The sequence below is a fragment of the Rutilus rutilus genome (genome assembly GCF_951802725.1).
Source record: "Rutilus rutilus genome assembly, chromosome: 8".
Classification (NCBI taxonomy): domain Eukaryota; kingdom Metazoa; phylum Chordata; class Actinopteri; order Cypriniformes; family Leuciscidae; genus Rutilus; species Rutilus rutilus.
In genome coordinates, this window is record NC_140222.1 from 31,880,031 (window position 1) to 31,892,751 (window position 12,721).

The 12,721-nt window shown below is 37.0% G+C and overlaps 1 protein-coding gene across 1 annotated transcript; it reads right to left on the bottom strand.

Moving 5' to 3' along the window:
• Nucleotides 1–2,370: 2,370 nt before the first annotated feature.
• Nucleotides 2,371–9,259, bottom strand: LOC311295416 (vitellogenin-like). The gene is made up of 28 exons (XM_084416787.1): nt 9,159–9,259; nt 9,002–9,022; nt 8,750–8,901; nt 8,370–8,621; nt 8,134–8,295; nt 7,888–8,036; nt 7,647–7,797; nt 7,401–7,558; nt 7,147–7,312; nt 6,937–7,062; nt 6,588–6,806; nt 6,282–6,499; nt 6,100–6,197; nt 5,856–5,980; nt 5,665–5,766; nt 5,441–5,560; nt 5,144–5,330; nt 4,951–5,053; nt 4,678–4,863; nt 4,446–4,557; nt 4,166–4,355; nt 3,824–4,089; nt 3,687–3,731; nt 3,526–3,603; nt 3,229–3,435; nt 2,997–3,139; nt 2,761–2,899; nt 2,371–2,675 (listed from the first exon to the last, which is right to left on the bottom strand). Exons 1-28 carry the CDS (start codon nt 9,196–9,198, stop codon nt 2,550–2,552), a joined length of 4,041 nt encoding a protein of 1,346 aa, XP_084272913.1. The 5' UTR covers nt 9,199–9,259; the 3' UTR covers nt 2,371–2,549.
• Between the last annotated feature and the right edge of the window lie 3,462 nt (nt 9,260–12,721).

The window sequence follows — 12,721 nt, forward strand, 5'->3', positions numbered from 1 at the left end:
GAATAACACCCCCAAAAAATTGTTTGGTAGTGATGTTCCTTAAAGTTACACACAGATTGTAAGACTTTTGAACACATTTACCTCAATATGATGGGCCCTATCTACTCACCATATAAGGGATAAAGTAGATCCAGCTGGTTGTTCTCTCAAAATAAACCCCGGACAGGGTGATGCTTCCATCAGCCTGAAGGGGGGTTATTTTGAGAGAACAAGCCTGAATGGGGTTTATTTTGAGAGAACAACCGGCTGGATGTACATTATCCCGCTTATTACACGGCTACTTGCCACATAAGCAAATAATTAGACAAAAAATATTGATCTGAGTTGAAATATTTTATTAGCTCTTTAAACACAAAGCAAGTTCAAACTAGCCGGACATTCAAGAGATACAGTATGCAGTCATACCACTTATTACACAGCATTTCGTCACATAAATAATTAATGAGATAAGAGATATTGATTTCAGATTAATCTGTAATTGTACCTGTTTGTATCTTATAATACAACAGTGTACAAAACTATAGTTACAAAATGGCAGCAGCTGCATTTGTATCAAACTACAGAGAGCGAGTCCACGATACTGGATGGCATAATTAAATAACTGTACACAAAATTTTGATTTGAAGTTTTAGTATTTTATTAGCTCACCAAATGCAAAACTTCCACAAAGAAAAAACTTTCCTAGCATGCTTATATCGCTGCTGACATCAATAACCCGGATGAGCCTGCGTTATCTGTTTTCAGAGGTTGTTATAACATACCGCTGGATGGCGCGATTGACCAATCAGAATCAAGTATTCCACAGAGCCGTGTAATAAGTAGCTATAAGAGAGAGGGACACAGGAATATTTCCTGATCAAAAATCAGTCTCACTGTCTCAGCCAATGGACTAAAACATACACTGTTTCGGTAGTGACATGAAAATGTGGGACACATTGTTTCGTGATATAAAAAGAAAATTTAATAAAAATATATATATAATAACTTTTATATACTTTTAATAAATATATATAACTTTTTCTAAAAATCAAAAAGATATTTTTAAAAACAACAATTATTTCAATATAATTTGTATAAGTTGAAATTTAGGGGTTAGGGTTCAGGACCAATATCTCCCAACTGAAAGTACCCAATAAATTATGATTTTATATATATTAAGCTTACTGATATTTTAAATATTATTGGGGGATTCAGAATAATAGAAGGATCTTAGTTAACATCTAAGATTTAAAAAAATGTTGGTTGTGGGACAGCAGTTTGCACCAATTCTGTAGAATGGCCCACATATATTAAAGATGCACAGAAATGAAAATTCTGGACGTGCTTGGCCAAAAACTGAATCCAAATAATGATTAACTTCTTATTTTTTATAATTGTGTTATTATTAGATTTTCTTTAGATTAAATTCAATAATTTTATTATATTATTAATAAAATAACCACACTTTTATTTAAAGTAACATACCAAAATTGTACAGAACATATATTAAAATAATATTAAATATCTTATTTGTCACAGGCTGGTTGAAGCAGGATCTAAGTGCAGCAGTTTTAACTTTAATTACAAGAAACCAAACTCAAATCTTTACATAACAGAATCACTGGAACAAGGCTCACAAACAGAACAACCAACGTGACATACAATAACATAAAAATGACAATGAAATGAAAGACACACAGGGTTAAAATACACAGCAAACACAAGAACGAATGAGACTAATTAATTAATGAGACACGCCTGAACAGAACTAACTCAATCAGTTACCAGAGACAAACAGGGAGAGAAGGGAGAGAAGGGAGGGGAACTGAACTAATTAACAAACTGACAGAAAAACACTAGAACTGAAATTAACTAGAAACATGAATCAAAACACACAAAATGGTAAATGTTTTCTTGTAGGCCTGTATTATTTTATGTTCTTACGTAATCTTTTCACATTTCTTGCTAATAAACAATTTGAATGCTGCATATAGCGCACAATATAATATGATATTAAAGTATAGGTTAATAAAATAATTTCTTCTGCACTTTTTTCATTCTTACTTTAAGATAAAATATTAATTTATGAACAATATCCATTTCTGAAATTCCCATTCCCATGTTGTTCCCTCAACATAAGAATTCATGGCCACAAGAAAAATATGTCATTCCCTCAACATAGGATCTTAAAGCCACGACTTCAGATCACGTGGCCACAACATAAAAATGTTGTTGTTACCTCGATAAAATTATCTTTTGGCCATGACATATTATCACTTTCCCAAAAATTAATATGTCGTTACCACGACAAAACTATGCAAACCGAACATGTCCCCTCTTGGTTGCCGTATATTATCTTTCATAAATAAATAATAAATTGTGAACCTTATTGTCAAGTGTAAAAAAACGTTTATGAGTACTGAGTAATATTGTAAAATAAAATCAGTTTGCACAATTCTGACACTTGCAGGGTATTTATTAGCATTAGATTGCATTACATTACAGATATCACAAGAGTGGCAATGTATTCAATTAAACTGATTGTGAAAATGTACAATGTCATTCATTTCTTATTCTTCCTTGATATGTTTCTGGATCCAGGAGAGAATGTCCTCATCGATATGAATGGAAAGAGTTCCGTCTGGATTAATGGGAACAGCGACAGGGAGACGGATATCCATCCTTGACAGTGTCATCTAGAGCAGCAGGAACAAAAATAAATTGTTGAATTTTCTTATTATATTTCTGTGAGAGTCATAATTTAACGGAAAACAATTTCACCTCTGGAATCCTAGCAATGACATTCAAAGATCTCTGAGTTGGCAAGGCTGCAGTCAGTTCAATCTCTTTCTCACTGTTCGTTGCTCTTTCTAGTCTAAAGCCCGTCTGGAGAGCCGCCATAGGGATGTGCTTAGACAGCCTAATTGTGAAGGGATGCACAAAGAAGAGCAGAAATAAACCAGTGCCATTTTCTAAACTATACAATACATTTGTCATTCAGTGCTGCTGAACATTACTTTTTGGCGTATGTGGTGACAATTATTGGCAGCCTCTCCCATTCCAGCTCTAGACGTGCAGCAGGGAATTCGCCCAGGACACCGGCTTCAGCTTTAGCAGTGACTGCATACTGTTGGCATTCTTCACCCCAAGCAACCTTGGCCTGAAAAAGGACATTTGTGTTAAAAAAAATGGTATTGATGTAAATGATTTCACTTGAGAAATTAATTTCGATAATAGTTCCAGTCTTACAGTGACTTTGTGCTTGCTCAGCAGGGCACCATCAGCACAGATCTTCAGGTTGTCATTTTCAGCGATGGAGGAAACAACGAGCTGCACTCTTGCTGTTGGCTTGTCAAAGTAAGCAGCAAGTTGGTAGCCCAGCAGCTTGTGGTCAACTCTCACAGCACGGGCAATGACAGCAAAAACAGGTGGAAGATCATTTCCGAGGAACTTAGCCTGAAAGCAGAAACCATAATCAATTTAAGTGGATTTTAGTACAAAATGTCAACTTTGGGTTATATGTTATTAATGAACTAATTGATTCACCTGTTTCTGGAGAGCCTCAAAACTAGATGCAGTGCTTCCACTGCTTACTGCCTTTGAAGCACCATGGGGTGCCAAGAACTGCAAGCAAAAATAAGTTTTGTAATAAATAATCGATATAATCTAAAGTAATACTATAAAATAATTGGCTTTTTAGTAGTTACCCGATCTTTGTGGAATTTCTTGAAGGGCTCCATGATAGTGGCAGTCTAAAAATCCATATAAAATTATTCAGTGAAAAAATATATTTATGACACAAATATTGGCTACCTAACCAACACGCTACATTCCACGTCCTCACCTTACTCATACGAGAGCTGGACATGGAGGAGCTTGAACTGCTGCTGCTGCTGCTGCTGCGGCTGCTACTGCGGCTGCTACTGCTGCTTTCAGAAGAGACGGACGCATTTTTGTCTTCAGTCTCCAGGATTTCCCTCAGTTTCAACAGGAAGGCCTTTCCTTCTGGAGTCTCTTCATCAATGAGGCTGATTTGCTTAAGGAGTCTCTCAGCAGCTCTAGGACCAACTTGGACTTCAAGCTCCAGTCTTTCAACTGCAGGACCTTCAGCTAAAGCCAAAATGACAATTATAATTTGTCTGGAAATATTATCGTTTAATCAATGTAATCTTCTCTGAATGTATACCTCTTGTCAGTGCAGCACGGGCTGAGTGCTGTCCAATTATGTAGAAGAGAGGAGAATTTCTGATAAAAGCAGCATTGTGAGAGTGCACCTCAATGCACCCCTTGATTTCAATGTATGGGACAGCAAGACAGAGAGTCTTGTTAAATGGAGCAGCAGCTCTCACGGGAGTCTCATCTGGTATTTCATAGGACTGAAAAGAATAATGAAATATTATAACAAGCCTCGCTATTTTAAAACTTGAAACAAATTAATATCCATCATATGTGTGTTCAAAATTTACCAAATACTCAGCAGGAGTCTCGGAATTTTGCATGGCCATCTCGGGTACTAAGGGAACAATCCTCTCGGCGTTGGGCTCTTCAATGTTTCTGACCACAGCAAGAGTTTCAAAGCTGTTGGAACAAAAAACAAACAAAACAAGGTGGGTCACATCTCACTTTCAGAAAACTTTCGAATTGTTTATGAATTGCTTCAGAATGTTTTCTCCACTGGTCTGACTAAGATTGCATTACCTCACATCAGCAATGTGTTCAGGAAGCTCAACAGGCAGAGCCTCCACCTTGTAGTTGCCCTTGAGAATGTCTGCTCTTGCAACCACTTTTCCAGGGGCAATAGTACGGATCTTTCCTCTTGCCATAACAGCAGCTTGGATCAAGGCAGTGTTCACTCCCATCACAGCAAAGGTCTGGAGAGCAATACTGAAATAAGAATAAGGGAGATTGTTTGTAAAACTGTTGTCATGTACATTATATCTCATCTTCATGAATGTAGCTGCAAAAGTGTACCTTGGTCTAGCTTCAGCCTGGAGTTGAACATCAGTCTTCTTGAGCTGCTCAAGAGTCATAGTCTCAATCTCCTCAGGGAGAGGAGGTGTAATGGTGGCCTTAACTAGAGGGATGAACAGATCAACATCAACCTTCAATGTGACACCCTCATATCCAAGGAAAGGATAAAAAATTCTAAGAAAAAAAAACATACCATTGAGACTTGCAGTAGCGACAGCAGCAGTGTACAAACTGAGCTCCATGGGCAAACCAACTGCTGTTGGCAAGATACGACGCACTTCAGATGCAAGCAGGGGTTTGGCATACTGGAAGGCAACTCCTTCCTGCAAAGCTTTAAGGGCACTCTTCAACAGTTCACGTGGTTTGGGTCCAGTGACCATCTGGGGATAGTGTTTATGAGAAACTTAATTCTAATTGTGAGAATTATTTGTGAGACAGATCTCAAAAACATATGATAATGAGAGAGTAGACATGAGCTAAAACACAATACCGGTATTGCTTCTTCAATTATGGTCTTGTCAATGTTGAAATAAGCCACTTCTTGTCCAAGTAATTTGATATAGGCTGAAGCCAATGGCTGATTGGTTGGCAAGGTCTTCCAGTTTGCGAGCTTGAGGAATAAAAAAAGAGAAGTCATATACGTACACCTATGTCATGCATATAATATTACTTAGAAAAACACAATTTTATAATACACTGGGCATGAAATCTTACAGCTCTCAGAGTGCGCTTGATCTTTGTGATACGGTCAACACTTTCATCTGCAGCAGGAGATTGCAGAAGAGCCTCCTGGATTCCTTCAGTTCTCACACCGATCTGTTTGAGAGAATCAACTGAGTGAAGACTGACATTTAAACATTTTAAAACCATGAACATGTTTTTTTAATAACTCTTGCTTGTCCCACCTCAAGAACATCAGCAGCAGCTCCAGCCAGGTAAGCACGTGCTTTAGCTACAACAGCTCTGGGCAGGATGGTGGCGGCATCATTGATCATGTAGGCACTACCAGCAGCTCCAATCATAAGAGGAGCTGCACCGGGACAGAGGTAAGAATACATTTAATGTGTCAGGAGAATTTTTTTACACATTTTAAGAAACACCCATGACACTGTTCGTTTTTAGCTCTCTTATAAAAATGGCTAGACTCACTATGATAGAAGTCCAGCTGAATGGCTCTGCTGAAACGGAAGCTAAGCCTGTCCAGTTTGCGACTCATGAGCTTGATGGCAACATTAGCTGCACCCGCACTGAAATGGACAACCATGATTACCTCTGGCGTGTGCTCTTTTTATGTGATGAAGTAAAATATGTTAGAAAAAATGAGTTCTTACACAGATGCCATATCCGGAGCAGTGATTCTGGTCAAGGACTTGATGTGGGAATAGGCAAAGCTAGCAACATGCATGTTAGTCTCAGTCTTCAAGGCACCAGCAAGATTGGAGACGAGAGCCACTGAGGGCTTGGACTCAAACAACACAATACAAGCAACCATACGCACTTCAGGGTGGAGAGCCCTGTCCAATACAAGCTGCAGGGCCACTGGCTGAACCTGAGGCAAGAAACAAGGTTAGTATATTATTGGAAGAAAATGTCTGTAACCTTTACAGTAATTGATTCCTACAATGTCTGACATGTACCATTTTGGGCTCTTTCTTGGCAATGTTCCTCAGGGCCAAAATGGCATCAACCTGGACTCTAAGAGGCAACGAAGTAGCTGCAGTTCTCAGTCCAGGTAGAAGCTTCATGATGGGTTTAAGACTAGCAGGGTGACCAGCATTGCCCAGAACTTTCAGAGCCAAAGTGATTTCAGGAATGTCATTCTTTGAAATGGCCTCTGCAGCAATCTCATGGATGGGCTGAGGAGTTTAAGGCACATACATTTAGACAAATAATATTAATAATATTTAGTAAGATAATATTTACTATAATAGAAAAATATTATATTAAGTCCATGACAGAAATTTATGGAGGTCTTTAGGTGTTTACCCTGAGGAGCTCAGCGGGGCAAGTGGGAACTTCAACACAGTGTTTGGCAATCATGGAACCATATCCCAGCATGACGACTTCACGAAGAGCTGGGATTGTGGCGATTTTCTCGTGCATAGCCAAACTCTGTTCAACAACATACATAAATTATTAATTTGATTTTGGTAAGATTTGAAGAACAGCACTTTGAGTATAGTAAGATGTACCCACAGCTGTCAACTGGATGGTCTCCAAATCAGCAGTGACCATTTGCAGAGCAGCTACAAGAGCCTGAATGAACTCAGGAATGGTAAGTTCACCAGCCAGGAACTTCTCCTTGATGAATTTTACAATGACTGGTGTGCCAACAGCAGGAAGAGCATCCAGAAGCCAGCGCCTAACAGATTCATTGTTTTAAAATATATTCATAATAAAATATTGTCTTTGAACTATATTCCTATGAACTTATTGCTTAAATATTGTACCTGTAAACTGGTTTGTCCTTGAACTGAGCCCAGATAGCCTCAATATTCTCCAAGGTGGCAACACGCAGGAGCTGGATGAGCTCAAGAAACTTAAGTGGAGCATCATCATGGACCATGGCCACATTGTTTTCAACAAGGTGTTTTAAGACCTCGATAATCTAGAGAGAGTAAGGGCAACACTCAGTTGATCATGGATCAAAGGCTTTCACTTGGAGACTGTTAAAGATTTTGAGTAATGAATTATACCTGGGCTGGCGCATCACTGATCTTCAGGAGCTGAATGGGGGTCTGAAGAATTTCAGTTGAAAACTCATACTGCAAGGATCCACGGGCCAAGTAATCAGCTTTGATTGGAACAACAGGCGTCTTCTCAATCTCAACAAAAGTCAAGGTTTGTCTGAAAAAAGATTATTTATTTATTATTCCTTTTTTGTTAATATTTTTACTTCATATTTTTAAGAGAAATCTCACAGATGACCAATCTTACTTTGCTTCCATCTGGGCAGCACCATGGATCTCATTGAAGGGTGAAAACTGATGCACTTCCTCAACTGTTGCTTCAGCGATCAGTACACCGGCAGCAGATGGTTTCATGATGTAGTTGTAAGATGCAGTTTCAATCAGACTTTTGACCCTCTGTTGGGAGAAAGGTACATTATCACTTGAGTCTTGACTCTTGGTATTTTCATTATATTGAGTAAATATTTCAATTCTTTCTCATCTTATTCATTACCTCTGTGCATTCAGCACACCTCTCAGTGTACGCCAAACCGATGTCCTTCATGATTCTCTCCTGGCAGTGGCTCAGATCCTTAGACTTGGTGACAATAATGTGGTTGGCCTTTGGATCCTCACTGATGATGTAGTGGGTCCGGCACACTCCCTGAACTCCAGCCTTGAAGGACAAGTCAAAGAATTAGATTGCAGAACTCAAAATAGATCAAAAACATACTAGGATCATTTTCTTACCTCTTGCAACTCATAGATGTTCTGGGTCTTCTTGAGGTTGAGCTGAAGGATGTTGAGGATTCCTCTGTGCAGGTTCAGTACTGTAGGGGAGACTCCTGCAGGGGCGAATACCTTTCCAACCACACCATTAGCATACTCAAACTTGATGGGAATCTGAAGCTGAGCAGCCAGAGCTGAGGTGAGCTTAGTGGCAGGAACAAATGGATCCTTGGGCCAAATGCCAGCATACTCGTGGAGCAGAGGATCCATGAGCTGAAAATAAATATTTTCACTTAAAACAAGGGAATTGTTGCTTTTAACAGTCAATGCTTGCTAACGCAGTTTTATTTTTTCCTTAGTGTTGAACACCTACAAAGTTTACAGTTTATAATGGTCATTACCTTCATCATGAAGGTGTTCTCTGTCACGGCACTGAGATGAACCTTGCTGCTGACTTTTATTCCTGCTCTGGCCAGACCTTCTTGAGGAAGACCACCCAAGAGCAGAGCCTCATACTTGTACACATAGGTCTTATCAGGGGCAAACTCAGGAACTGAAAATGGTAGAGTATTTCTTTGACTGAGTTTAAGCAAGTATACAATAGTTGTAAATTACCTATTTACAAATTACCAAATTACAATTTTGTTACTTACCAAGGTTGATCTGTTGACATGCTAAAAGAAACAAATGAGAAAATATGCTTTGAAAATGACTTCATTTAACTAATTTATTTTTAAGAGGTTCTAATTTACTTTCTTAAAGAGAAATATTTTAAGAAAAGAGATACAGGAAACAGAACATAAAACTTACCCACAAGGGCTACAGTCAGGACAAGCACAACAGCTCTCATGGCTGATGGTTTGTGAAGAGCTTCTCAGAGAATCAGATCTTTTATATTAGTTTATTGCTGACCAAGTATTCATTTTTAAATGAATTATTAACAGATGTCTTTAAGCATAAGACTGTTGGGTCAACCTCTGAACATCAATATAAATTATAGGTTAGGTTACCCTGTCCTGTCATGTCACCCTCAAGAGCAATGACCAATGTCAATTTTGTATTTGTCTTCATTTGCCAGAAAGTTGATCAGGAAAAGTAATCTTTGCCTAATTCTTTCATATATATATCTATTAAAAAAGACCTTGAATAATGCAGAGAAAACAAGTTTATATTTGTGTTTAAACACAATACTGTTTTAATGCTCATGCTGTCATGCTCTTACCTATTTTTCACAATACAACTTTTAACACTTTAAAATAATTGTTCTTTAGTATATTTTCAAAAATATATATTTTAGAAAAATATACTTGAAGTTAAAATTCTGTTTATTTTTTTTTAAGTGTATTTATTTGCACTTTAAATATATTTTAGGTATATTTTAACTGTGTGCTGGAAATGATCATTGTAACAATGCATTGAAAGTATACAATTTTTAAAATACATTATAGTATACAATAGTATTTTGTACAAAGTATAGCTAAGTTTTATCTGTCTAATAATGCACATTTGTTATTGGAGACACAGTATGCAATTTGTAGTATTTGGAATAAGCCAAAGGTATTAATGAGTCCATACTTTTTACTCAGCTATATCGCACCATGATAGCCTTGTGGGCAAGTTTGCCGACATGTGCTTCGAGTGTTGACTCATGGACCTTTCCTGATCCCTAGTGATGTTTGAACCGAGGCGTCGGAGCGTGTATCGAGAAAAAGTGGGCGTGCCAGATGAAGCCGCGATTCGAGGCTTGTGTTGTTAACGTGAAAATCACGTGACTAATGACAAACGAGGCCTCGGTTTGTGTGGATACGTCATCGGTTCGGTCTGAGTATGGCGAGTGGATAATGCCACGGATAACTTACCGAAGTCTACAGTCGTGTACTTTTACGTGACAGAAGAGGTACGCCGCACCACAGACGGGTGAAACCAACGCGTGACTCCAACGTCGCATCACAGCACGTCGCACCACTGACGCGTGACTCCAACGTCTCACCACAGCACGTCGCATCACAGACGCGTGACACCAACGTCTCACCACAGCATGACTCCAACGTCGCATCACAATAAAATAATATCTATTTCCCCCCCTAGCTTTTCTTATCTTTCCTTTGTTATCTTTCTAATCAATCATTCTTTTCTTGTATTCTGATGACATTGAAAATATCATTGATACAAATTTTGTATTGTATACAAAGTTGTGTATGTCATTAATGTCATCTCTGAATGGTTTACGAACATAGTTTTTTTTTTTTTTTTTAAATAATTCACTCACTTTCTACTGGATATGAGGGCTATGCAAATTATACACCATCAAAGTCACAATTTTTTGCACAATTATTAACAACAACTTTAAAGTTGAACAGATAAATTCATTAATTGTAATCTATAAACATAGTATTCTGGAATGTGTCAGTCTGAGTTTTTACTTTTGAAGGTGGTAATAATTTTAATTTACACAGTTGACCATAATGGCGAATACACAAAATGAAACTATTCACGATATTGTTTACAGGAGAAGGTGACAAGAAAGTATTTTAATAGCCTATTATTTTCAAGAAATCAACAATGAAAAAATAAGACAGGGAAATAGTCGTTTAGTCACAAAATGCTAAACAATGTAGGTTCATGGTCAAATGTTCAAGACTAGGGCTGTCAGTGTCGACTATTTATTTAGGCTATATATTTTTTGGTCATAAAGATAGATCTGAAGTGAACAATAGCCTTTAGTATGACTTAAATACATAATTACAAATGAGGCAATATAATTGGTTCAAATAAAGTAGGGTATTAAAAGTAATTAATTATTTTATTTTATTTAACAACACTATTAAAATACATGAAGAAATATATAAACAATGAACATATGTATATTATGTACAAATGCCAACAGAGGGCGCAAGAGGATAACTGACGATAATTGTTACACTTTACATCAAGAGCAGTACTACGGTGACGCATAGCTGCTGCCACATACATATTATTGTTTCCCCTCAATTATGTTGTAATAACGAGATCTTATGTCGTTTTAACGTCATCTTTTCTCGTAATAACGTGATCTTATGTCGTTAAAACTACATATTTTTCTCGTAATAACGAGATGTCACGACATCTTTTTTTTTTTTTTTGCCTTTATAATCCACATAAAATTGACAGCCTATCCTTTTTCACACTTCTAGGTTCAAAAAGCTTATGAAAATAGTAACAGCCCCCAATCAGGCAAAATGAATCAATGAGGCCCTTTTTAAAAATATATTTTATATAGGCCTATAATTTTTTTTTAGTATATAATATATTAATTATATATAGCCTATATTTATTTTTGTTAATAGGCTATATCTTCATTACCTATAGATAATTAAACAAAAAGTAGTCAAAACACATCTAACAGAACATAGCCTAAGTTGTTTATTTTTAACAACATTGTGTTCTTATTTTGTTTAATTAACGAAATGTCAATCTTCATCTTTATAACAGAAATATGTCGTTAAAACGACATAAGATCTCGTTATTACGACATAATTGAGTGGAAAAAATTATATGTATGTGGCAGCAATGCGTCACCGTAGTTTTTCATAAACTTCGATTTAAGAATAAAGAATTTTCCAAGCAAAATGATTAAGTCGACTATATATTGTACAGAGAAATTTGAGTCAGAAAAGTAAAAGAAGATATCAAAATTAGATAAATGTAGGCTATGTTTGAGCCAAGTTGTTGAAACATTGTTGTTGCCATTAATGAAACATTGTAGGCTATAGCCTATCATTCCACAGAGAAGAGCTATGTGAGCAATTATAGAATAAATGGTCTAACGTTTCCGTTTCCATAAAGCAAAAGCTGCATTTTTCGTCTACGGTAGGCTATAAATTTAGAGATAATCTTGTTACAGGGGTAATAAATTATATTTCTTTTAATTTGTTTGTAATTAAAAATGTATGTGGGTTACTCCATGCTCTATTCCAATTAATATTTTCATACAAGGGGGACCATTTGTATCTGGAGGCAGGGATAGATTTTGCAAATAAAAGATTTTTATTACTTTGTTGTTAACTTTTCTGTCTAGAAAAGATAGACCATTTATTGAAACACTGCTGTAGAAAGACCAACAAGTTAGAGCCTGTTTATGGAATATTCACTTCTTTTTTTTATTAAATCCAAGCAATTGGGTGATGACAAATTTAAAATTAAGAGGCTTTAATATTAAACAAAAATTCACTTTAAAGAAAAGCTTCCTTCACTTTTCGTTATCAACATCGGAAAAATAACATTAGATTGGGACGACGTGTGTATCAGGCGTCTTATTAGGCGACGTACTGAGGGACGACGTGTGTATCAGGCGTCTTATTAGGCGACGTACTGAGGGACGACGTGTGTATCAG

Excerpts from the sequence above, each read along its gene's own strand:
- LOC311295416 (XM_084416787.1), bottom strand. The coding sequence starts at position 9,198 with ATGAGAGCTGTTGTGCTTGTCCTGACTGTAGCCCTTGTGG. Across the intron at positions 5,767-5,855 it reads CTGCTGCTGATGTTCTTGAG|ATCGGTGTGAGAACTGAAGG; the intron begins GTGGGACAAGCA and ends TCTCTCAAACAG. Across the intron at positions 2,676-2,760 it reads TCATTGCTAGGATTCCAGAG|ATGACACTGTCAAGGATGGA; the intron begins GTGAAATTGTTT and ends CTGCTGCTCTAG.